Raw genomic sequence first — 26,500 nt, 5'->3', positions numbered from 1 at the left:
TGCATCGTTTTGTGAAGAACATTTCGAGATTCACAGAAAAATGTTAGGATTTGTGTTTCAGTGAAGTACTATTAAAAGTCATCTGCCAAATACATTTATGTATAGTTTGTTAATATTTAAGATTAAATCCAAACCAAAAAACATTTAAATTCCTTGAGCTTCTAATTATATGATGGCAGAAGGATGCCAATGCTTACCTTTATAATGGTGGAAGGGTTCTAGAAAGGGTGCAGCATGCTTTACAACTCTTAAGCTTAAACCCGAAACATTATTCTGACATAATTATATCATTTTTACGGTACTCTATGCTTGACCAATACTCCAATATTATAAGACTTTAATAACTGCTAAATTCGAGGTATTTGTTTCCCGTACCACCGCCCTTATAGTACAATTGACAAAAAATACATCTCAACTTGTACAAAAAATGTTGTTGTTAAACAACATAGTTGTCAGCTGCCTGGAACCAATACAATTACCGGGAAGCTTTAAACGCCGAGTCGTCTGCAATATTCTGTGTTAGTAGGTACATGTATATCATTTCTCTCCGACCGATACATTTTTATTGAACATCTTTCCCAGGATTTGCAGCACGAAATACATGGACTTCCAATTCCAAACCGGATTGACGAATCCTTTCCCACGAGAACATTAAACATACAGAGGCATTTCTCGATGCCATTTGAAATCACCTGAATGTTTCAAGGTACCTGTCCTCTTTAATCTCTACAGGCGTGACGATTCAAGTGCAGGAGAATACAAGTATATCCTATTTTAAACACAAAATATTATTAAATTAATCCTGTCGTTTTATATTTGTAAAAGTTTAATAAAATCGTATAAAATTTCAGATTTACTTTCAAGTCAGGACTTACTCTTTATGTTTTGCATTTATCTTATTGAATAAGCGATCAATATTCCCAGTGTCATAAATGAAATGAACTTGTAAGGCAGTAAAGTAAGGGAATGTACTCCGGTTAAGACAATTGAAGGGGATGGAAAGGGTTATCAGCTTTACTACAATTGCGATAGAAAATACTTTGCTTTATATTCGGTTGTCAACAAGTCTCATGTTAAGAGAAGTGTCCACAGTATATGTTGTTTGTTTATTATGACATCTTAAATACAGAATAAGGATACAATGAGGACATTTTTGCTAAGGCTGACTTATTGTCACGAGATACGGACATTCAAAATATCTTATAATCCTGGCTTTAGATAACAATTGTTTAAATAAGATACAACTACCGTTGTAAGTTTTATAGGTTGATATGATCTTTCAAAAACTAACCTATTCAAAATATAAAAATTCATGCAAATTTGGATTATTGTTAATGAATTTCTTGAAATCAACCCCACTGTCTATAGGGCAGTGTCTGATGTATATGGGTCTATATAGCCTATAAAGAGCAGTGTTACCTGCGGATATTCTTTACATCAATGTAATGAACTGAACAGATTTTCAATACATTTTTATCTACTGTCAAAGTAACTCGCTGATGGTTTGTAAAATGCTCGTTTTTAATTGCGAAATAAAGTGTGGCAGATCATAAGGAAATTTAAAACAAATATACCAAAAGCTGGAACCCTTCAGCAAATGTCGATATTTGCTCAAGCATCGTCTTTGAAGACCACAATATTTACTCGTAGTAACGTGATTGAAAATTAATTACGGCTGTAATGTTGCGTGATTGGTCTATTGGCATTATCACGTGATGTTATCAATGTATCCTTAACAGGTCAACATATCCACCACGTTTGTTAAAGTCCCGGTGGCCGTTAGGACTAGCTATCTCTTTTCTACTTTTTCTTGAATTTATCGGCGTGGGTTCGAACCCCACAAATAACAAAATACTTTTTTATGCGATAACTGTATTTGTTCTGCAATTTCATAGACTAAAATTATGATAAAATAAATGTGTTCAGATGCATTATGGGAAAAACTAATTTCTGGTCCAAAATTTGAAATAGGCCAACATGACCCGTGAAAAAATCCGTCATAGAATATGTAATGGTTTACATATAAAAATACAAATAGCGAATAAGTAAAATTAAACAAGTATGTTTCTATCAAATAAATAAACAGCAACTGCATCACATTTCACAAATAAATAATAAAAATAAATTATACTCTAAAATAGTACATTTGTATTATATTATTAACAACAGTATTTATAGAATTTGAAAACTTTCGAATTACGTCTCATTCACTATTGTCTAAATTTGAAATCGAAAGCGAAAGTTGTTTAGACTATTACAGGACTCGATTAAATAGCTCATTTTGTCGGCATTGAAGTTTTTCCTTACTTAAACAAAAATTCGATTAACAAATATTTTTCTATAAATCAAATAGTTGTACAGCGTATGATTTACTCTTTCATATAAATTCTGGTTAACAAACAGTTATCTTCGACCTTCTTTTCGTAAGTATATCTTTGGGTTACAAAGTGTGTTTACATTTACAACGTTTACCCACGTGTGAAAGTAAAGATTATTCAAAACACAACATATAATAGGTGTCATGTGTGTATAATAGATGCAAAAATACGGACAGTGTAAAATTGAATTTCAGTAATAGTTAAGTGACATGTGCAATTTCGTTTATACAAGGATTATTATCAATTCGAGACAGTAGACACAGTTCAGTACACGATGAATAATCAGATAATTATTAACTAAGAATATCGGATTAAAGGAATTTAGTACAGTTGTTTATCATTTAATGATGAAATTCTTCAGAATTGAAGGATATGGTAGTCAGAGATAAATGACTTAAATTAAATGGATAATTTAAAAGTTTATGTTATTATTAATAATTAATTACCAGTCTTTATTAAATGTGAATTTGGAGTAGGATTGGTCCCAGATGTTATAACTAGTAAAAGAATATAGTATACTGTAAATACTATTATTTTTTATAAGAAATTATTTTATAAAATCTTATTTGAATGCGATTCTTTGTGTCTTGTTTTCTTTTCAGCTTTTCTTTTCAAGTCCTGTGTCTGCTTTCTCATGTAATTATACATTTATAGGTAATTAGTAGTTTGTAGTTTTCTAATTGTTGCATCAATTGTCAAGATTTCTAAGTATGCATACATCGTTAGACTATAACATATCAGTACATGTGAACATGCTCGGTCTTAATCTATAGTACTTCTTAATGTATTTTACACGTTATTCATCATATAACTTGCACTCAAAAATAAAATAATATTCATCTTCTTTTGTTACATATACTACACAGTCTTTCATTTCGTGGAATGTTAGACCACCTATCTGTTTCAATATTTAGTATGTGTGATGACACTAACAATCATGTGAAGGCAATTATATATATATTTCACATTAACACTCTTCAGATAATTACTAAGCTCAAATTTTGTAAACGCAAAACTCCTTGTGCTAACCACACATCATTAAAACCAAAATTACATAACATATTTCGTAACATAGATACTCAGTTGATACATCTCGGATTGTTTTCGAAATCTTGCAGTAATACATTGTACATAACTCTCGTATATTTTCTATCTGCACATTGTAATATCTAAAGCCAGTATTTAACTATAGAAGTAAGTCGATGCGAGTATATATCAGTTCTACCTATCTCTCCATATAAAAAGTCATTTTGCAGGGTAATGCACATCAGGCTTTTACAAAACATAGTACAAATTCGTTCAAAAGCACTGGCCTGCGAATAACCCCAAACTTCGCAACTATAGAAGAATATGGGTTTAACCAACTTATTCAATAAATCAAGAACATGATCAACAGATATGTTCGTGAATTTAAACAATTATATTTTAAGCTTGTTAACAGCTTTTTGAGCTTGACACGATAGAGTTTTCTTGACATTCTACCCATGAGCCACCTGACGTCATGACTACCCCAATATAACAATATTTTGAAACAATATCAATTTCAGAGTTGCCATAATAAAAATGTAAATTGTCAGGTATTCTACCACCTTTTCTGAAAATAACATTTTTTGTCTTATCATTATTTTCTGTGAGTTTCCATTTCACACAATATTCATGTAAAATATTTAAGTTAAGCTGCATATCTTCACTTGTTTGTGCAAAAATTACAATGTCATCTGCAAACATTAACATAAATAATTTCAACAATAAAACATCAATGCCATTAGACTCCTTAAGAAATAGCTCATCTTCTAAATCATTATGTTTAACGCGAATGAACCATAAAACACAACGCGTACCTCTTGAAATCCGTAATAATTATTTACGATGTGTGCATTGCCATTCAATAGACCATAAATACATCATTAGAACGACTTTAACCTTTTAATACATTTTCAATACACCATCGTTATAGATGACTCTGGTTACGAAGATAGTATTATGTATTTTGATAATTTGTTTTATAATGTTTGCACAAGACGGTAGGCTGTTCAACTAAAATGAACTGGTATGTACTCGCCCATTGGAGGTGAACAAATATTAACAGTGAATGTTGGAAACGTTGAATGTTTCGTTTTTATCTAACACATAAAAAGAAAACAAAATACAATTGAAAAGAATCAGTTTTCAGTAGGTATCAGGATTAGGCATAAGTCTTGCACATCCAAACGTCACATCAGCTGAAAAAAACTAATTTCGCGCTCACTCAATGAAATTAAATCAATTATACAAGTCAATCTAACAATTATCCTCGTTTAAGTAAATGCTTTCCGGTGGTTTGTATAATTGCGTTAACGTTTCAGAACGATTCATAACATACATCTGAAGAATTTGTGGCAAAGAGTCATGCGTGCAAAACGACCGTTGATCCTTAATAAACTGTATGTTATGCGTATATACATGACAATTTGCCAAACATGGCGTGAGACCACAGTTAGTTTTACTATATGTTTCATATAGACACTAACCTGGCTTTTGACTTTATACACACCCCAATTGAAAAACAAGGACATGGCATCTCTAGAACAATTCAAGACACATAATATAATCACAAGAAAACACCATGTTGACCATTGACCCGACTGTCAAAATTGAGTTCAAATACATAACCCTTCCGCCAGGGAGTCAATCGGTTACAAACAACTAATTTTCAGACTTCCACAAGCTATGATTTACCCAATATTTACATTGAAAACTATCAATTTCTGCAATAGAGTGTCAAATTCAGTCAAGTTCTCTGCAAAAAGAGCATTTTTTGCTTCTTTTTCATTCAATTTTAATAAATTATTGATACTTGAACACAAGCACTCTTTTTTTCTGTATTCACATCCGGATCTTGGTCAACGGGGGCAGATAACTGTGGTCTTGAGCCACATTATGAAATGATAAATGAAAATAATAGGAAAGTTGGTTACAAATGGTAAGTATGTATGTTATTGGGTCAATACGCAATTGTGAAACATTATCTTATTCGATTGGTCATTCACAAAATATCACAAACAATACCGAATTATAATGTTATTAAGTAAATTTTAAATATGTAAATTGATGATATTAAACAAATTGTTTGTATCCCATACAATATTCAGAAACACAGATCAATTCGTTAATGCGAGGGGTTAAAGGGCTATCATTCACACTTAACATTCATTTGTTTCTGAATTCAAAAGCCTTCTAAACATCCATGGATTTTTTATTTTGTATGCTTCTAGTTTCTGACTGGAAAGTTATATTTTAAACATAACATTTCGTTGACAATAAAATCTGATACAGAAGTATATACACACTAGAATTCAAATAAAATTCAAATTAATAATTATTATTTTAAAAACAAAATAGGATCTGTCACGCGTTGTCATATCATGTGGAGTGTAGACTAGTGGCAGATTAGTCACGGTTATAAATAAAACATACCTACCAGTTTCACCTTTGCAAATATGATAATACGACCATCACAAACTGGTAAAGCATGCTGAGTCCCACGCTTCATGCGTTGCGTAAATTTAATACCCATAATTATTTAAAAACGGACTTTATATCCGTTTTTTATTCCGTTTGTTAGAAAAGTGAATACTGAGATGATATCCGGTAGAAATCCTTATATAAACACCATACTGTTTATGAAAACTGTTTGCTCGAAAATGGTAACGTCACACTCGGTTAGATGTAATAATATAAAGATGTAGCATAAATTGCAGTATGTTCATACCATCATTTAAATACAGAGGTGATGAATGTTTTAAGAATGAGAAAATATGACGTTTTCTGCGGTTGCTTAATAAAAAAATCACTCCTTTATTTAAACCTTCATCATAATACAAAATGAGAAATAAAAGTATGACTTGCTTGAACGTTACCAATGAAGCAATCGGTGTTCCAATTGGATTGTATACATGCAACGTGTTATATAACACACGTGTATTACTGAATTAACGTGATGGTTCTATTTAACCGGAAACAAGGTAGAGCTTGTGATAAACGTATATACTTAATTATTCACTCTTGCTTTACCTTGATTTATTTAAAAAGAAATACTAAATTAAAGCATTGTTTTCGGACCATCATGTTTATAACATCATCTGGTAGTTTTCGATTCGCTAACAGCGGATTGTAAGAAGCATCTAGTTCCCTTTTAGCTGTGTGACGGTAGCCTTTGGTTCTTTTACTGTAGTGTGTTGGTTGCGTCACAACCAGTGGCGCGTTAGTGCGTATAGGTCCAATAACAGTGGCTTCCTTACTTGATTTCAAAGTTGCGCGTTAGTAACCTTCGGTGTTCTTACAGTCAAGGCTATGGTCTTTGAATCCCTCATATAAGGGCGTTAGAGGCCTACGGTACTATTTCAGTGCTGCGATTATGGCTTTTGGAACCCATACTGTGGTGTGTTAGTGGACTATGCCTCCTTTTAAGTGGCACGTTTGAGACCTTTTACAGTTGTACATGAGAAGTCTCGGTTTATTTCCAGTTGTTTGTTTTAAGTGGTATTCGGCATCCCAACAGTGGTGTTTATAGCTTCCCAAGCAATATTATATTGATAGCTTTCGCTTGCCCAACCTAGGCTACAACATGAGGAACAGAAACATGATCTTCACATGCGGATAATCAAGGTATACTTACAATAAAAAACTAAATATTTTATGGATAAATATTTGATACTGGGATTTATTTTTTGAATAAAATTTTAAACGCACGAAAATGTGACTGTGTTATCAATGAATATCACTAGCTCGTGGGGGCAGCACATATAGGCATAGTGGACAGTTTAACCAATAAGATAAATAATAAGTAAATAACATTCATTGGACAATTCGTCCCGTTTTGCTATCCAAATCAAACGCACACAAGCACAAAATCGAAACGAAATACTGAGGACGTCATTTCCTTCATGACGTGACGCTTTCGAAACGTTTTGATCGCTTTTCGGATTTAATATTAGTTAAAAATAACATTTTAAGTAAGGTTTAGGCTAAATCAAATACTGAAAGAATACTGGAATTGTGAAAGGGACACGGATGCTCCAACAAGCATATAGGTTCAAATAATTGCCGCCTGGTTGTGCAATGAAATATGAAAGTGCAAAATTGACATACACTGTTTTTTCACTTTACTCAATACTAATTTTATAGAAAGTAGGCTGTGGTAAAATATGCACACGTACGTTGATATTACCTTCTTCACGTATATTGCTATGGTTTGAATGCAATAATTTTATGAAACAACTATCTTAATTAGTCATAAAAGTATTGAAGCAGAAGCCAAAATTTATAGAAAACGAGTAAGCACGAGCTCATATTTTAACTTGCTATGTTAACCCTAACCCCAGTTTCCTCAGTTGTTTATGCAAACTGCATGGCACATCAAGTTTATCGCTTAGTTATAAATCAAATCGTCCGTACAATTCAAGAAGCATCGAACCAATATATTACTATTTTCTAATACTTATTTGATGCACTTTCTTTGCAAATAAAAGAACGGATGGTAATGTAAATCATTTTCAAAACGCAGACAGTGCGGTATTTTACTTCGTTTGATATCTGTTCATTAAAGGACCCCTAAGGCGTTAAATTATTGATGACGCCTGCAAAATTTGGTAGCCGATCGATAATACATTTAATACAAGTTCTCATATATTAACATCAATGAGTCCTCAAGTGTCAGTTTGTTTGCAATTATAAATTGCAACTCACAAGCATTTGTCTAAATAATGGTCATGTAATGTTGTCCTGCTGCCGTAGAAACCCTAGCATTCTGCAGTATAAATTGTCAGGTCGGTGCTGTAGTGCCTCACCGGCTGATTGAAAAACGCTCCGCACACAACTTCAATCCACTTTGCCACGATGTTTCGGGATATAGTTTTCTGTGCTATGGTGTTCTGCAGCGTTCAGATATCTGGTATGTTGATTCATTGCATTTGATTACATTATTAATGATTATAACCAATAGAAAGAACATAGTTATATTAGAATATTAACAGGCCTTTGACTTAAAATCAGCATTTTCTTTCATGCTTTACGATGAAATATGGGGTTTTAACAGTGAAATAACAACAGTGAAAATATCAATTTGATATTTTCACTGCAAAATAAATTTTCAGAACTACTTTTAAAATCCTTTGTTGTTACATGTACTTGCATTGGTCAAAACAGAACACTGGACTTCAGTAAATTATGTCAAAAAAGGTTAAAAAAAATAAAGAAATATTTCATAAATTTAAATAAATATATAATTGGAAATTAACAACTTACCGTTTATTACCGGTTATCCCGTTTATCAAACATTTTACTGATCTTTGAAGCTGAATGTTCGAACATTTGCTTTCATTCCAAACAAATTACAGACAGAAACAACTGTTCGAACATAAATAAAATTTTATAGCATCGATCAAATGTATTTTGAACTGTTAACCGTTGTAGTACGTAAAATGAGCTTCCTGGAGAATTCACACAGCAATTTACAGATGGATCCGATATTTTTTACCCCACCCACATCTCAAAATGTGTCAACAAACTAGCGTGGCATTTACTTTTCTGGAAAACAAACATTTTAAAGCGAAACAGACTGGTCTCTGACAGTAAGATGACTGTATATTAACTTACTATAAAAACACGCGTATATGCAGTCTTAAATTAAGAAGAATGGTTAAAATCCAATGAGTATCCACATTTGTTTTGCTAACACATTTGACCTTCCAAATGTTCATTCTATAAATAGCGGCGTAGTAATTTGGTTAAAATAAAAAGTGTTTTCATTATTTTTTGGAACATTTGTGCACTAATAATACTTCATTTTTACTGTTCATAAAGCTTTGCAATAAAAAACGAGCGAATATTAAGCTATAAGAATGAATAGCAGAGAACTATTTCTCAGCAAACCGAAAGTAAAAAAGTTGACAGCTATAATTATGCATGAGGGGCGCCCCACGGGTAGCGGCGTAAAGCCCACCCTTTTCAAAAAAGGGGGTAATTCAGAAATAAATAAAAAAACAAATAAAACTCCGAAAATAAGCATAAAAGAAACAGAAAATTTGTTTATTTCAGTGTAAGATCGTATTTAATTTCACTCGTGATCATAAAAAAACTACATTTTCACTCGTGGCTTCGCCACTCGTGAAAATATGTTTTTCTATGACACTCGTATTAATAAAATACGATCTTACACTGAAATAAACAAATATCCTCTATATCTTGCACGAAGAGATGATTTATATCTACTTTAATGAGCGAGTATTTGTGTTCAGAAATATTGTTGAAAATAAGCTTAAACAAATAAATAAAATAATACAATATTGGTGACATTATTTTACCATCAAAACACCACAATCTTAATTAACTACTATAATTTCAACCCTTTGAGTTTTGCTAAGGTTCATTTTTTCAAATGCTATTTTACGCGGAGCGAAAAGGTTATGTTTAAACCTTTAGCTATTGAACTTGTTTCTGTAGTTTTTCATATAAATATTGCATTAAATTGATTAATTTTGTTACACTACATTATGAACACGCATTTATTGTCACGACTGACCATATTGCATACACGTCGAAGACAGCATAGTACTGGCGCAGAACAAGATTCGAGCGGATGCCGTACGAATTCGGAACACGATATTTTAAATTGTTCGTGTATCTGTAGCTCTCGCCCGGCTCCCGTTTCCTCCACAATAGAATAGGAATAATTTCGAATATTTTCTTAACAGACGGAATTGCGTGGTAGTAAATAAATTGACCGGATAAATGCTATGAGAATATTAAAAAAAACAGAGCAAACTACTGAAAAGCGACGAAAACGCAGAATATCGTTATTAACGTTCGGGAACGCCGGTATTATGGAACAAAATAGTATTTTTATGATTGTTTTTTTTTTAGATTAAAATAAACCACACAGATAGCAATAACATTTTTAAGAATTTAATTACAATTGTATTTAATTAAAATATAATTTGAAAAATAAATCAAAACGTTCGGGAGCTTGCTTTCACGCGAATTAATGTTTTAAAATGATAAAACAAATTTAAAATAAGAGATTTCTTTCGTGCGGGGGGCTAAGCGTACAGTAATGAAATGATTTAATACTAATAGTTTATAATAATAATAAAATATAATAATAATAATAATAATTATAATAATAATCAGATCGCAATAATGTAGGATATAAACGTATATATTGTAATTGAAAAACATTTTACTACTAAAATACACCTGTACATAATATAATTTTACAAGATAATTTTAATCAATCTCAGCTGTAGAAAATGACCGCGCCGATTTGAAAATTTAGGAAACAAAGGATAGTCGAAGAGTGAAAGTGGAATCTTATTTTAATGTTTCTCAGTTATTTTGACCAAACTAAAATCAGTTGTGCCTGCATTACTAGAGCCATTACTCTGTTTTCATGACACGCGGCGCTTTGTTAACAGATCTTACCAGACGACTTGTTCTTATCCACACTGTACCCAATCCCACATTAGGTTAGCAATCCTCGTACATGCTGAGTGCTTCCGCAATGCGTACATTTAAACCTCACGATTTAAATAATGATGGGACTGGTGCTGTGCGCATCCGATCCGTGGTGGAAACAATATAAGAAATACCGTTGGCTGTTTCTACACACTTCAGCATTGCATTGAATCTGAAGATTAAAAACGACTAATAACATTTAGATTAACTCATATATGTATTGTGTCACCTCATTATTGTAAGGCTATTAGAACGCTTAAATCTTAGCTGTTCATGTTTATTCACTGTTAATTTTTGAAACAAAATGCATATGAAAAAAATATGCGGTAGCTTTCAACTCTTGTTTAACAGCCTCTTAATTGACCAAATAGCTAAACGCTATGAAAGAAAATCAGATGTAAACATCGTATTTAGATATATTAGTTGCTTTTTAAGAAATATTTTGCCAAAGATTTTCGACAACATATTTAAAACATAAATAATTGTGAATATATAACAATGTTCATCCTTCAGTTTTATAATTATACCAAACATTTTCTGAAAATTGCGACTTAAATCAAAACAACACCGTAGGCAAATCAGGTTTATATGACATCCTGCGAGAGAGAGAGCAACATTTTTATTTGACTCACCTGCTGCTACAATTTCTAACTCAAAACTAAATGTTCAAAAAAACTTGTGCCTCTATGTATATAGCTTTTTACCATTGAACAGTGTTTTTCGGTCTTTCGAACTTGCAAATGATATTGGTCCACAAAATATTGTGATCGAAATATATGTAGTTTGTTGCGAAAGCCTTGTCTGGTGCATGTATGATCTGCCTGTATTGTTTTGTGGGTCAGCAGTAGTTTTGTGCCTTTGAAAGGGTCCGATAACTGGTCTATGGTTTTCATTATATATTTCTTTAGCAAAACATCAGTGAAATATTACTTGATAATTGCAACATATAACCGGTTCAGAGATTTTATTTTGATCTTATCAGTGCAATGGAATGTGAAAGTTCAGACTTGACACACAAAATGCCTTGTTTTATCTAAAAGAGAATACAGATGTAAGAAACACACCTTTTTGATATTTCGTTCTTGATGTTTATATGTGTAGAAAACGTATATGGTTTTCAAGCATTTATCATAGAATTTTTCTTTATTAATAAGATAATTATTTAAGCATTAGTAACATATTTACTTAGTTGTGGTGACCCCTGTGTTTTATTCTGTGTTTGCTCAGGTGATTTCGAAAAACCTACGGCGCAGGTCACAACCTGGTAAGCGCGTCGTTATAAATTAAATCATCCTTAAAATGAAGATGCATCGTACTAACATAAAACTCGTTTTATATTTGGTAAAAATTTAATAAATGACAAGTTGTTTTTGTATTGCAGTCGTCATTAAAATCCCCGGGAGACTGTCTGCAAATTAATAATGGGTCCTGCAATGGGGATGTAATAAAATGTTCAAGCACTTTCTTTGCAAATAATTTTAAAAGGATGAAAATGTAAATATTTAATGATTTCACTTTCAAAAGCAGTGTTTAACTTCGTACTTTCGTTGGTATTTGTTTATAACATATCTGCAAGGGCCTACTTGGTATTAATTGATGGCGCATGCAAAAACAGTTGTAGCCAATTGATAATCCATTGAATAAAAACACTTAAATTTTAAAGTCAATGTGTCCTCAGGTGTCAGTTTGTTTGCAATAGAAAACTACTACTCATATTAAATCTGTCTAAATAAGGTAATGTTGTCTTGCTGCCGTAGAAACCCTAGCAATCTGCAGTATAAATCGTCAGGTCGGGACCGTAGCGCCTTACCGACTGATTGAAAAACGTTCCACACATAAATCTACTTTGCAATGATGTTTCGGAAAATTATTTTTTGTGCTTTGTTGTTCTGCGGCGTTCAGAAATCTGGTATGTTAAAAGATGCATTACTGTAATCTTACTTTAAATAAAAAATATTAACGAAAATAAATAGATACACATAAGGATGCTGACACGCCTCCGACTTACTGATATCTTAAAATTAGCAGCGCTTTTGTTACGAAGAAATCATTGATGAATTATATATACTTTAATGAAAGGGTGACTTTGTTCAGAAGTAAATAAACAATCATATAATGTATGTAATTGACATGCTTTTACCAGCATATAGCAAAAGCTGTGTCCATTTTAAGCAACTTACATAATTTCAATCGCATGTGTTTTTAGAAACATTTGTTTTGTTTCAAATGCTATTTAACTCAGAGCGATAAGGTCTAACTTGATCTTTAAAGATACAAGGTAAACCTTTGATACCGTGGACTATGATCCAAATTAACTTTTCAATTAATAAATTCATTAAATTTGTTTAACTCCGAAATACTTTGATTCTATTACGATATCGTTAAGAGAATGGTCCATTATGCATTGTTTAGTTTTTAATAATCCATTAATTTAGAAAGCAAACATTCTGAAAACGCATGTTTATTGCCATGACTGTACTTGAACTTAAGAGAACAGATACATTTCCTTAAACCATAAGTTGGTTGCCGTAGAACGCATCGGGAGTGTAACGTTAAAAAAGTCCGATGTGAGAAGATTTCTAACTGACCGTAGGCTAGCATACACGTTAGAAAATATTGCAACGACCAAGGACGGCCTAATCAACAATCGGGCGGATTCCGTACGATTTCCGGACTGACGTTTTGGAGATTCTGGCTCTTTAAATCGTTCAAGTTTTTAGTCATGTCCGTACGTGTCCATTGCGAGCGCCGTAAGGCGTCTAAAATCGTACGTGTATCTGACGGCTTCCGCCCGTCTCCCTTCCAAGTACCGTACGGCATCCACATGAAACATGCGGTACCATTGCATCTTACTTACAGGCTTCTCGCGATTGGATTCGCTTAATACGGTTGCCGAAGTAGACTAACAATTCGAAGGGTCAGGTGAACAGTTGATTAAAGAATCTGTATTCATTGTAATGATTAATAACGTTTTTAACGGACAGAAATGCGTTGTAGAAAATAATTTGACAAACAATGTGAGAATATAACAAGCAGAGCAAAGTACTGAGAAGCGACGACAATATCATTATCAACGTTCAGGAATACATACGAGTATTTGTATGGTCTACATAAGTATAAATCGCACACATACAAAGATCAATGTTTAAGAATATAATTACTATTTTATTTAATAAAAGAAAATGACAATTAGAATCAAAATGTTGGGGAGCATGCTTTCACTCGTACATATGTTTTAAATTGAAAATTCACCAAAACATGTAACTTTTACAGGTGAATATTTAGCACAACTTAGTATTACTAAACACATCCGCGTTTATTCCGAAACTTCTGAAACATTGGATAGTAGCAGAGTGAAAGTGGAGCCTTAATTAAATTTGTCTCAGTTATTTTGACCAACAAATAATATTTTTGACCAATAACTGTATTATTTCAGTCGTTCGATTTTCAATATCATTTAAAACAACAATGATCTGTTGTTATAGCATTGTGGTGTTCTCATACGTGGTTATGATCGAGGTCGGCGCGCATAAACTCAATACTAGGCTTCAACTATGACACAACAATTGCTCAAGATATTGAAATGAGGCTAGATACATATGTCTTCAGACTCATACCCTTTTATCGAACAAAACCGCTTACTATGGTCCTGTTTAGGTAGGAAATGTATTGTATGGAATACAGTTCTCGTTGTAGTAGGATTTTTATCATCCTCATTTTTGAAGACATAAATAATTGTTGCAAATTGCATAATTGATACAATATACTATTTTGAACAATGCATATACTTTTTCTTGTGCTAAAATGTTTTAGTGCAGATGCAGACAGGAACAGAACTGTAATATTGCACTTTAAGTATTTTTTAAAAGATTGCATATTTACAATAAAAAAATCATTTTACTTAGTTCAAGTATAACTATTCATCGTTTAAACATAGATGAGGCAACTTATTCATTACATTTCGACATTTATAATTCGTTGAACATAATATTGCTCACTTTGGAAAAAGGAACCATTTTGGCGTCTTGCATTAATAAATTAATTTAAAATGGCTTAACTCTGAAATGCTCCGATAATTTTCAATAAATCATTCATTCAGAAAAGAAACGATCAGAAAATGCATGTTTATTATCATGACATTACTTATAAAATATGAGGCATGCAAGGTACCGAGACTGTCCTGTAGGCGCCTTTTTTAATTAGCCGTAGGGCGCATCGGGAGTTGTTGTTGCGAAGTTAAAAGATTCCGATATGAGAAGATTTGTAATTGTAATTGGCCGTAAGCTAGCTTACATATTGAAGTCATCATTGCACGGTTTTGGTCGTTTTTCTTAATCATTACCTTCTAGAGGTGGTTGAAACAAAACTATAATTATCTGATAACCCATGTCACCAGGCAAACACGCGGTCGTTTGTTTAAACCTCACGATTTAAATACTGTTGGTACTACTGCTTGTGTGCATCCGATCCATGTCGGACATATTCGGGTTTGGTGGAAACAAAATTAGAAAGACTGGCAAAAGTTATATTTTATGAACAATCAGAAACTAAAATGCTAAATGTAAAGCATACAGATAATGAGTTTAATTATGTCCTTATCATTTTGATATAGTCTTATTTTCTGCGATTACGTATCAAATATTAGTTCGTGTTTATTTCAATGTAAAAAGTGTCATGACCAGTGACTAGCGATATAAATAGTTATATATAATTCATTTTTGTTTTGTTAGATTAATCTAACAGATGTCCTGTATTACCTAATTCTATAATTGTAAGACTGTTCGAACACTTAATATTAGCTGTTCATGTTCATTCACTGCTGGATTTTTTTTAAACAAAATGCATATAATAAATTGTGTGCAGAAGGAATTTCGACAATCATAGATTTAATAAAATAAATAATTGACAGTGTATTTATAACAATGTTCACTCTACAATTTTATAATTATGACGAATATTTACTAAAAATTCCGACCAAAATCAGAAGGTTTATATGACATGATTGTCCAACGGGAGGCACATTTACCCCAACTCAAGACTTTAATGGTAAATTTAAACATGTTTTTTTGCATTTATGTGGCCACATTTCTCACGAGGATAAATTTGCTCACGTCATATAAACGGGTCTAAACATTCACACATAATATAACACAAAATTACAAAGTTTCTTTCGTGTTTAACATTTTACGCAATATACATGAAGACATCAGTCAAAATTTTCCCCTCATCATTGATAAATTATCACGTATGCGTATAAACATGGCGATCGAGGTTTATAGGGTTTATAAAAAGAAAGATAACTGTTTGAATGCATGACATAAAATGAAATAACATTCGAGTCGTTTATGGCAAAATTAAGAATAAACTTTATACTTTGTTTCTTATGAAATATCTCAAATATTCAAATATATACATTGGTATTAATACACATGTTTGATTCGATATATTTTTCAAAGCCATTGATAAACAAATTTAAATTAATCTCTCATTAAGTTAATTGAAATATGCAAATCGGCGAAACTGAACAAATGGTATCTTACACAATGTAAAATGTGGAATTTGTTAATATGACAGGGGTATTTACAGTTCTGAATTGGATGCTTTATATACAAAGATGGATAATTTCTGACTCTACAAAGATATAGCTTTTAACATAAAGGGTCGTCGACAAAAATATCTTGGTACGGACTAACAAACAAATGCGATACCAACTATTTGTTTACCACATAGATATATAGGATCTGTCATGAGTTGTCATATAGTCAACGAGTTCAGGAAATGTGTTAGTAAGCGAGGATTTTGATAAGCTCACTAAAATAGTTTATATTAAAACGAGTTGAACATGTTGAATACGATTGTCGTTAATATATGATGAAACGAGTATCAGATTTTTAAGTAAATACAGTGGGCTGCAACACAACACTTCGCTTAATAAAGAAATATGAAATTACGTTATTAATAACTTTAATTAACTGTTTAAAATGGATATGCTTTACAGTTTCCATGTGTCACGTACATCCAATTATCGTGTCACCTATTTTCCCCTAATAACCGCTTTGCTCAAAATGTTGGTGATAGTGCGTTCGTTCGAACCAATGTTTTAAATTGAAAATTCACCAAAACATGTAACCTTCACAGGTGATTATTAAGCAAATTCTAGTGATCAGGGAAACGACCGCGTTCGTTCCAAAAAAAAGAAACATAGGATAGTAGCATCTTCTAGTGAAAGCGGAGCCTTTATTAAATATGTCTCGGTCATTTGAACCAACAGAAAATCACTTATAACTGTATTTTATTAGTCGTTCAACTTTCGATATTATTAAAAAAAATTAACAACACCAATCTGTTTTTATAGCAATGTGTTGTTGTCATATGTGGACATGATCGAGGTTGGCGCGAATAAACTAATACTTGGCGTCAACTATGACTCAACAATTGCTCAAGATATTGAAATGAGGCTTGATACATATGTCTTCAGACCACATGCAAGGCCTATCATAGCAATAATACTGTTTTATTTACACCCATATATCGAACAAAACTGCTTGCGATGCTCGTGTTTTGGTTGGAAATGTATTGTATGGAATATAGTTCCCGTTGTTGTAGGATCTTTATCGTCCTCCTTTTGATGACATAAATGATTGATTGTTGCAAATTACATTATTAAAACAATATACTATTTTGAACAATGCATATACTTTTTCTTGTGCTAAAGTGTTTGAGTACAGATGCAGGCAGGTACAGAGTTGTTATATTCCACTTTTAAGTAAAACATGTCGCACATTTACAAAAGAATCTCATTTTACTTAGTTAAAATATAAATATTTATTCTTTAAACATGGATGAAGCAACTTATTCCTTACCTCACAGCTTTATTATTCGTTCAACATTATATTGTACACTTTGAAACAATAAGCCTTTTGGAGTTTATGAACTCTTACGACCGATTACGAAAATGGACGAAAATGATAAAATAACATAAATTCAAATAACAAAACACGAAAGAAACATTATTAAGATAATATTAGCCGTTAAAATGAAATTTTCTTTAGGTCAAAAACATATCATTACCATATAGGTGTATAATTAATGATATAGTGATGGCACCGCAATCTCAGGATACACGGTCACCGGAACTCCCAAGTGTGGTGACATTAGCCGATGCTACTGTAGGCACTGTTACGCTTTCAGCCACAGTGGATTATGAAGTTAACAATGTATTGGTTCTTGTACTCGAGTAAGTCTATAACAAAAGAACGAATGGATTATATCAATAGAACTGTTTTTAAAACAAATTTATACTAGACTATAAAGACACGCAGCATCGTCGACGACCTTAACGGGGCCAACTTTGCCCGTGTAACTATGTTAACGACTATCTGTCAACTGTTGGGTCATTGAATATATCCGTAAACAACGATTACAGTTGTTACTTATACTTACTGAGTCTTGTTATTTCAACTGATATCAGCGTTCTAACAAACGTTCTTTAATTTCAGAGCCACAGATGGCACTTTAACCGCTACTGTTTCAGTGCAAATTGGAGATGTCGGCCCTTTTACAACAACAACAAAAGAGCTATGCGTAGAGGATGGTTTAGGTCCAGGTCGGTAGAAATTTCCGATTGAAATTTTAACGATATTTCCAATGATCGGTATCAATATTAAATTCAGAAGACCGGTGTTTAAACTTTTTATGACATTATCTTTTAAATGCATATTGAACTATATTGGAGAGTGGTTTCTTCTTTGTTTTTGTTTACACATTCATTATAATACCAAAGTGGTAACCATAAAAGACAGAGCTGTAACTATGCAAGTATTAATGTGCGGATAACAGACAATGATATAACAACATATGCTGCGAAAATGTAAAATGGTTTAGAATAGATGAAAGTAAAAACATCGTTGTATACTTTACATTGATTTGAGGTTTTGATCTCTTCAAATTGTTTACACATAATACATCTGCAGTCTCTATTCGAATTGTTGAAATCATATTCGAGCGTTCTTAGCATTGTTTAGAGCAGCATTCACGTAGCGTGCGAATAAGTTAACATTATACGTCTGCACTTTACTTGTTGCACGATACTTCTGGCTACTGTTCCAATATGAAGGTATGATATTGTGCTCTACGAATATCTGTTTGTACAGTAATTACCTGCTTGTCACGCCTTACTTTATAAATTTTATTTATATTCTTTTTTTGCTAATTATTGGACCAAAGGACATTCATTATGAGACAATTAGCAGGTTATATACGTTGTGGAATCTCCAAATTTACCAGATGTTAATCAGTGTTAAAACTATGGCCCTAAAAAGCCCAAAACTCTTTAGAAACTCTTTTTGACATTTAATTATTGCTCATTTAACATAACGAACCTTTGTTGTTAATAGGTAAATCGGTTGGTGACATTTCTGCTACCGGTGTCGACACTTACGCGACAACTGGTACGTACCTAAACTTATTTATTTTGCATCGATTGATAAACAAGTCATTACAACATTATATTAATCACTCTCGTGTGGTACGATTTCACGCATGAGTATAGTCTAGTGTTTTGGAGAAAACCAGATTACTCGGAAGGAACCCATTTGTCATGGTTGATGATCCTGAACCAAACTCACATGCTCCCAGGCCGGAAATCGTACCGATCGTCTCGCCTTGAAGAGAACGGAATGCGCTACCCACTGCGCTAACAGGACAACTATCTATAAAATAGACAAAGACACTTGATTGACTCGAGAATTTGATCGTAACATGCATTATTAAATATACTACGGTGTTTAGCCCGGTTTTATAATTTACAGGGTAATGCAGAAGAGAGACAGGGTTTTACAGAAAAGGACATATTGTGTCCCCCATATAAAGCTGAAATTGTATGGTATAGTATATTTCAACAACCGAATATGTAATACTTGTGTGAATGATATAATCATTTTTTTAAAGTTTTCATAAAACAACAAAAGATATGAATGACATGCTTCAGCATTTAATCATATAAAGGCTTGTCTCAATGATCGCAGAAGGGCGCTACCAAAATATATCAGTGCATCACCCTACCATAAAACATGTATACAATTTACATACATTTACCAAGAACAGCAACAGCCATCACAATAGGATAGACAGAAATTCTCGACAAATAATTGCTATATGAATAATTTACTTCTCTTAACACACCTTACCATGACAAGATCTAATTTTGTATTGCGTTGCTTTAACAACATATTCTTAAAACATAACATCAACCTCATCAAGCATTAAAGGAAAATTGAATGAAATGTTTAAACTTTATTGCCCTTCTCGAATTTGAACTGACAAGTCGTATTCAATTTGTATTACAACACATAAAAGAACCCGTTTTGTTTACAAAGATCAAAAGTCGACAACAATGATGTTTGTATGCTAAAATTGAAACATATATGTTAGATTTATGTATTTGTAATACGAAAAGTGTGTGATTTAGAACACCGTTGACACTGATCGAGTCCCTCTCTCTATCAATGTCTTAAAACGCGTAACCATTGCAGATACCGACTTTGATGTTGGTTCAACAGATGGAGCTGTGACAACGGCTTCCGGGACTACCATCGACAAGGCCACAAAAGACGAGTACACGGTCGCCATTAAGGGCACTGACGCAAACGGTGAAAGCAACATCCTAACACTGACGGTGAAAGTAGGTGACTGCAGCGGGAAGGAAAAGATGGCTGCCGCTCTCGGAAGCCTTCTGTTGTCTCTTCTTGCGTTTACCATTCTTTCTCTGTAAAATACTTTAATAATTTTAGTTAGTGTGCCCTTATCGATTCTCGGATTGTTTATGTATATGTATCATGGATTTTACCCAAGTGGCCAAGACTGTGTATATCAAAGTGACACATTTTTCGACGCTTAATATTTTAAATGCCTTATTTTGGTATAAGTATATAAGTATATTTTCGAAAGTGTTACGAACGTTTTTATGAAAAATACTATTTTCTGTCGCATTCAAAGATAATAATAACAAAATAGATATATTTTGAACTTTCAATGATTATCTATTTCAAAAAGGACAACTTCATCGTATTTAACACGATACTAATTTAGTTGATGTTTGCCAACGTGTTTCTGGTATAATTACTAATGAAGTTCAGGTTAAGTTACATATAATTGAGTACAATGCGATTGTGAGTCGAAGGGTGACCGTTGTTATAATGCACAAGTTTATTTATACATAGGATTTTTCGCTTTTGGACCAGTGTACGGGCTGTTTGTGAACGTTATAAAGAATATTTAAGTTTAAAGACAATCTATTAGAGTATTAGCTATTTCTTTTATGATATAAAATATATGTTATAATATACAAATGACAATGCATAGAGCAGATAAAATTTATTGCGAATTTAATCTAAGAATACAATTGTTATAATTTTAATGATAGTGGGATAAGTGTCAATTTTTTTAATTCATCCAAAGAAAATAGGTTTTTATCATACTTTTGTTTGTCAACACTGGTTTTGTGTTTTGGCTTATCTTCCTTCATTGAGAATTTTGCATTATGATGACCATTGTGGTTCTGATTGCTGAATATCTCAGCCTTTTTCACAACTGTTCTATTTCTTTCTTTCTTGTGCCTACAAAAAAGAAACGCTGATACATGATAACTATGCATGCCTGACAGTAGATAAACACCGTGTCAATACGAAAAAAATCACCAAGTGGTATAAGTTGATGTGATTTACGTATTTGACACATATCAACCTATTTATTATATACAATAGATTTAAAGTAAGATGATTGCAAATTTCTTTTAAAATTGAACTAAACTACCAAGATGTGTCAATAATAATGTTTTTACTTGTATATTAATATTAACGAAAAATAAAACATGTATCACAATTTCAGTTGTGTTTGTTTTTTACGTTTATGTCTGAGTTATGGCGATGGACGATCCAAAAAATAGCAGAATGGCCAATATCGTCACATATCGTTCACATGCGCTGAAACAGTAGTCAGTTATTCAAATATAAACCATGTTGAGAGGCACAAGATGATGGCCCAAACGACGCTGAATAATTGACACAAACGCACTATCATCAAAACCAGACCAAATACTCGTCACAATAGCGTCATCAAAAATGATTGGTCCACACAGCGTCTTTGAACAGTCATTGAAAGACAATTTCACTGTAACACGAGGTTACTGGGGTTTTTTAAACTTGTTTATATGCGCAAAACCTTACACTTGTTCCCACTTGATCCAACATCTAACATTAACAGAACTGCTTTTAATCAGTCAGTCATCATAATATACTTTGAAACACATGAAAGTAAGATGTATGTGTGGTCTGTTTCAGAAAAACATTTTGTACGGTATGTCTGGATTAATATAATATATTATGGTGCCTGCACACATGTTTTTTCGCTAAGTTATGGCTACTGAGCTTGCCCCTGGTAAATAAAAGAAAAACAAGCATCAAGCGTTTACGTTAAATTCTTGATTGACGTCATACACCACGCCGTGAATGCAGTCAACCTTTAAGGTATTCGAAAAAAGAGTGTTTTGAATCTTTTCGTACATGAGTATATATAGAGTATTGTGTGTCAATAGTATTTGACTGAACCTATGCGGTGAAGCTACTGAGCCCTGAGCTCTTGGTTTAAGCGTGTCGGCCTTAAGGTGTCTTTAACTTTAATTCCGCATTTTCATTGAGGTGGAATATGAAAAGCTACGTACGAGCCAAAATACGTCTGGTAGCTGGATCACGCTGATGCACCTGTTCCAACAACCCCTGATCGACCCTTGATTGCTTGCTCAAGCTGTGTTCCAACAGCAACCCCTGGCTCTTTCTGTCGATGCCAATGTTCGGAGAGACTTGGGTCATCATTCTATTGCTCAGATTCTAGTAGTGGACGCATTACGTCATTGTCGGAACTACTCTGAACCTCAATGATGGGTATTGTAGCGAAAAGTGCTAAGTGCTCGCACAAAAATGTAGCTAGGAGATAATTTTCCAACATAGAAATACTCTTGTGGTTAAAACTGCCAGTGCAACAATAAAGCCGTAGTATTAGCTTGTTCTGTCTTTACGCTGAAGCAAATTTACTAAACCCAATTTACTACAGTCGGGTTAAGATGAACCTATCTTACACTCAACAATCTGCGACAGCCGAGTTATTCGTTTGAAGTTCAATCGCCCTTATAGTATATACCAATTAAGTCCCCTGAATACATCTCAACTTGTACTAAGAAAGTGTGTGGTTGACCGACACTATTGTAAGCGGCCTTATTGTTTTATTTCCACACATATGTGTTACTGTTTGTCTATGACTTTATATCTTTTATAATTATTATTTTATATTTGTATTATAAAACAATGTTATGTTTATATTTTTCGTGAGTCATTATTTTTCAAAATTGTTTGTCATGATACATTTGAGTGTTAAAGATCGGTTTACGATTGCAGATTTTACTTCAAGCTATTAAAAGTGAAAGATCTACTGTCTCATCACCGTAATTGTAGGGCCTGCCATTTAACATTTCGTCACCTTAGTGCAATAACTGAATAACAGCATATATAAATAGAATCAGATATTGAGTTCTTGCACTAAGGTGACGATTTATTTATCTATTTGTTATCAGCGATCAATAAACTCAATGTCATAGGGAACATGTTTGTATAAATATTATGCACTTCAACTTATTAAGCAATTAAATAAGGGGGGAAATACTCCTGTTAAGTCGTTGGATAGGGTTGGGAAGGGTTATCAATATGACAATCATTGTTACGTAAAGCCTCTTCTTCATAATGGGGTACTTAGACATCTTGACTCATATTAATACAAGTGATCACAGTTTCAATGTCATGGTAATAGGAATGACTTTTCTTCATAACTGGGACTTTTGACATAAGGTCTCATGTAAGGAGAAGTAATCATAATTTAATTTTCTACTATGGTAATTAGAATGACTAATATTCATAACTGGGACTTTTCACTTTTGGTCTGATGTTAAAAGTAATGACCATAATTTGTTTCTTGGACTTTGGAGTTTTGGGTTCATCTAAAATGAAGTGACGAACATATGTTTCACTACCATGGTTATAGGAATCAATATTCTTCATAATTGAGTATTAAGACTGTTTGTCTTGTGTTAAGAGACGTGCTTAGAACCTGATTCACTACCATGGTTATAGGAAAACTATTTTTTTAAACTGAACAACAATAATGGTAATAAACTTTAATAGTTTTAAAAGTGCAGGATGCTGCAGAAGTCGGTCCGGGTACTTTAGAGAAAAGTAAAATCCAATATTGTATCGTGCTGTAAAGAACATTCGAGATTCACAGACAATGTTAGGATTTGTGTTTGGATGAAGTACTATTAAGAATCATCTGCCAAACACATGTATGTAAAGTTTAATACTTATTATCATAATATGAGATAAAATAAAAACCAAATAACCATTTGATTTTTTTGAGCGTTTTTTTTAAATGATCGTAGAAGGGTGTCAATGTTTACTCTCATAAGGGTGATAAAAAGGGTACAACACCCTTTCAAACTCTTAAGCTAATACCCGAATCATTAATCTAACATAATCAGAGAGCCATACATATTACATTTGCAGTACACTTTGCTTGGTATTCGTTCCACGAATCATCGCCTTTACAGTAACCATCAAGTCACCAAATACACCTTAACTTGTACAAAAGGATGTTAGGTTGAGCAACATCACTATACGCGGCACAATTGATGAAAGTCGATATACGCCGAGTCATCTAAAATATCCTGATATCCTGAGTTAGTAGGTATATTATCTCTATCTGCCTTATACATTTTTATACAAAGGATTTGAGAGCAAAGAAACACATGTACTCCGATCACAACTCGAATTGAGGGATCGTTTTTCCATGAAAATATAAAACATACAGGTGCACTTCTCCACGCCATTTTAAATCACCTAAATGTTCCAGAGTGCCTGCCCTCTTCAAACTCTACATGCTTGTCGATTCAATTGTAGGAATACACAAGTAAAACCCAGTTTACACAATGAATAATTAAAGAAATCTTGTCGTTTTATTAGGAACTTATATTTCATTTTGATTTTTTTGATTTTAATTTTTTCACCCATATTTGTGACAGTGTGTCTATGTCTTAAAAATATAATGGTCATACTTTTAACAATGTTCATGTTTATATTTTGTAGGTCACTAACTAACTGCACTAGGTGTCATAATTATTATTTTAAATCTTAATTAAGATCGTTTTAAATTTCAGATCTTTCTTCAAGAATCTACCAGGACCTACCATTTAAGTTTTGTGTTACTGTTTGTATAAGCGATCAATATATTTAGTGCTATTAATAGAATAAACTTGTTAAGCAGAGAAGAAAGAAGAAATTCTCCAATTAAGTCAATTGAAGGGGTTTAAAAGTGTTATCATCAGTTATGTAATGACGACATAAATTATTTTCTTTACAATTTATACAGTCTTGACTGTGTGTCTCATGTTAAGAGAAGTGACCACACTATGTGGTACTTGTATATTATAACAAGGTTAAAAATAAAGTCGAAATTGTTCTTAAATCCGGAATAAAGATACAGTGCGGAACTGTTTGCTAAGGCTGACTAATTGTCACGAGTAAATGAAATTCATAATAACCATAGAATCCTGACATAAGATAACAACTGTTTTAAATAAGATAAAACTACCAAAGTTGTATTATAATGTTATTAATTGGGTGATTTCATATTGACCCAGTAGATATTTGTCCGAGGTTAGCTGTATTTGCCTGAGCCCTAGTATTTGAATAAAGAACTTTTACCATTTTGGTTAAAAACATTCTTATAACTTACCTTTATTTCACAGTGAAGCCGTATTTATTCCTTATCCATTCATGGTGTCTGCTTTTCTAGACTTGACTTTGCTGATTTTGACATGCATCCTTAGAGTGACATTGCACATACTTATGAATAAAGCACTGTACATTGTAAGGAAGCATGTCTTTTCGTCTTAAATTCGTAAATCATTTGCCAAAACGTCAAATGTTTCACCTTCGTCGTCCTTTTTGTCGGTGCACAAAATCGTAATAGTCGTAAAATCCACAAAAGGGTGAAATACAACTGTAATATCAAACCGTACACGGTGGTTCAATCATTCAATATGTTCAAGTATTCCAAATAGGTTTATAAGAAGCACAAACTTTTTAAAATAGTCGGAAAACGAAAAACAAAATGGCTACTATAATAATTTCCGACATATTTCTCATATTAGGCGAGTTTCGACAGCCAATGAAAATGGTCCATTTCTCAAATCCTATATTAGGCGAGTTTTTTAGCCAATCAAAACGGAGGAAACTCATATTAGACGAGTTTTGTTGATATTGCCCGAGTTTGGTAGATATTGAGCGAGTTCTGGCATATATTGTCTTCAATTATCTGGTATTGGTACCGCTTTTGTCTCTGTATCTCGCCAAATACGTAATAGTTGATTAATAATGGTTTATATGACCTTCAGGTTTAAATACTAACCTAGGGAATATTATGTTAGTCGGTTTATTATCCTTGTATCACTTTGAGACTCTTGCGTCAAGTCCATACCGCATGAGAATCAACGAGAAGTGATACAACCCCACAACAGATCAACTGAC

General features: G+C 32.9%; 1 protein-coding gene across 1 annotated transcript; it reads left to right on the top strand.

Moving 5' to 3' along the window:
• The first annotated feature begins 17,971 nt into the window (after positions 1-17,971).
• LOC128241288 (protocadherin-16-like) lies at positions 17,972-21,738 on the top strand. Its single transcript, XM_052958228.1, has 4 exons — positions 17,972-18,108; positions 18,371-18,477; positions 19,268-19,321; positions 20,405-21,738. The coding sequence occupies exons 1-4, from the start codon at positions 17,972-17,974 to the stop codon at positions 20,641-20,643; spliced, it is 537 nt and encodes a 178-aa protein (XP_052814188.1). The 3' UTR covers positions 20,644-21,738.
• The last annotated feature ends 4,762 nt before the right edge of the window (positions 21,739-26,500 follow it).

The sequence above is a fragment of the Mya arenaria genome, chromosome 7 (assembly GCF_026914265.1).
Source record: "Mya arenaria isolate MELC-2E11 chromosome 7, ASM2691426v1".
Classification (NCBI taxonomy): domain Eukaryota; kingdom Metazoa; phylum Mollusca; class Bivalvia; order Myida; family Myidae; genus Mya; species Mya arenaria.
This window is presented reverse-complemented; position numbering and strand designations above follow the sequence as displayed.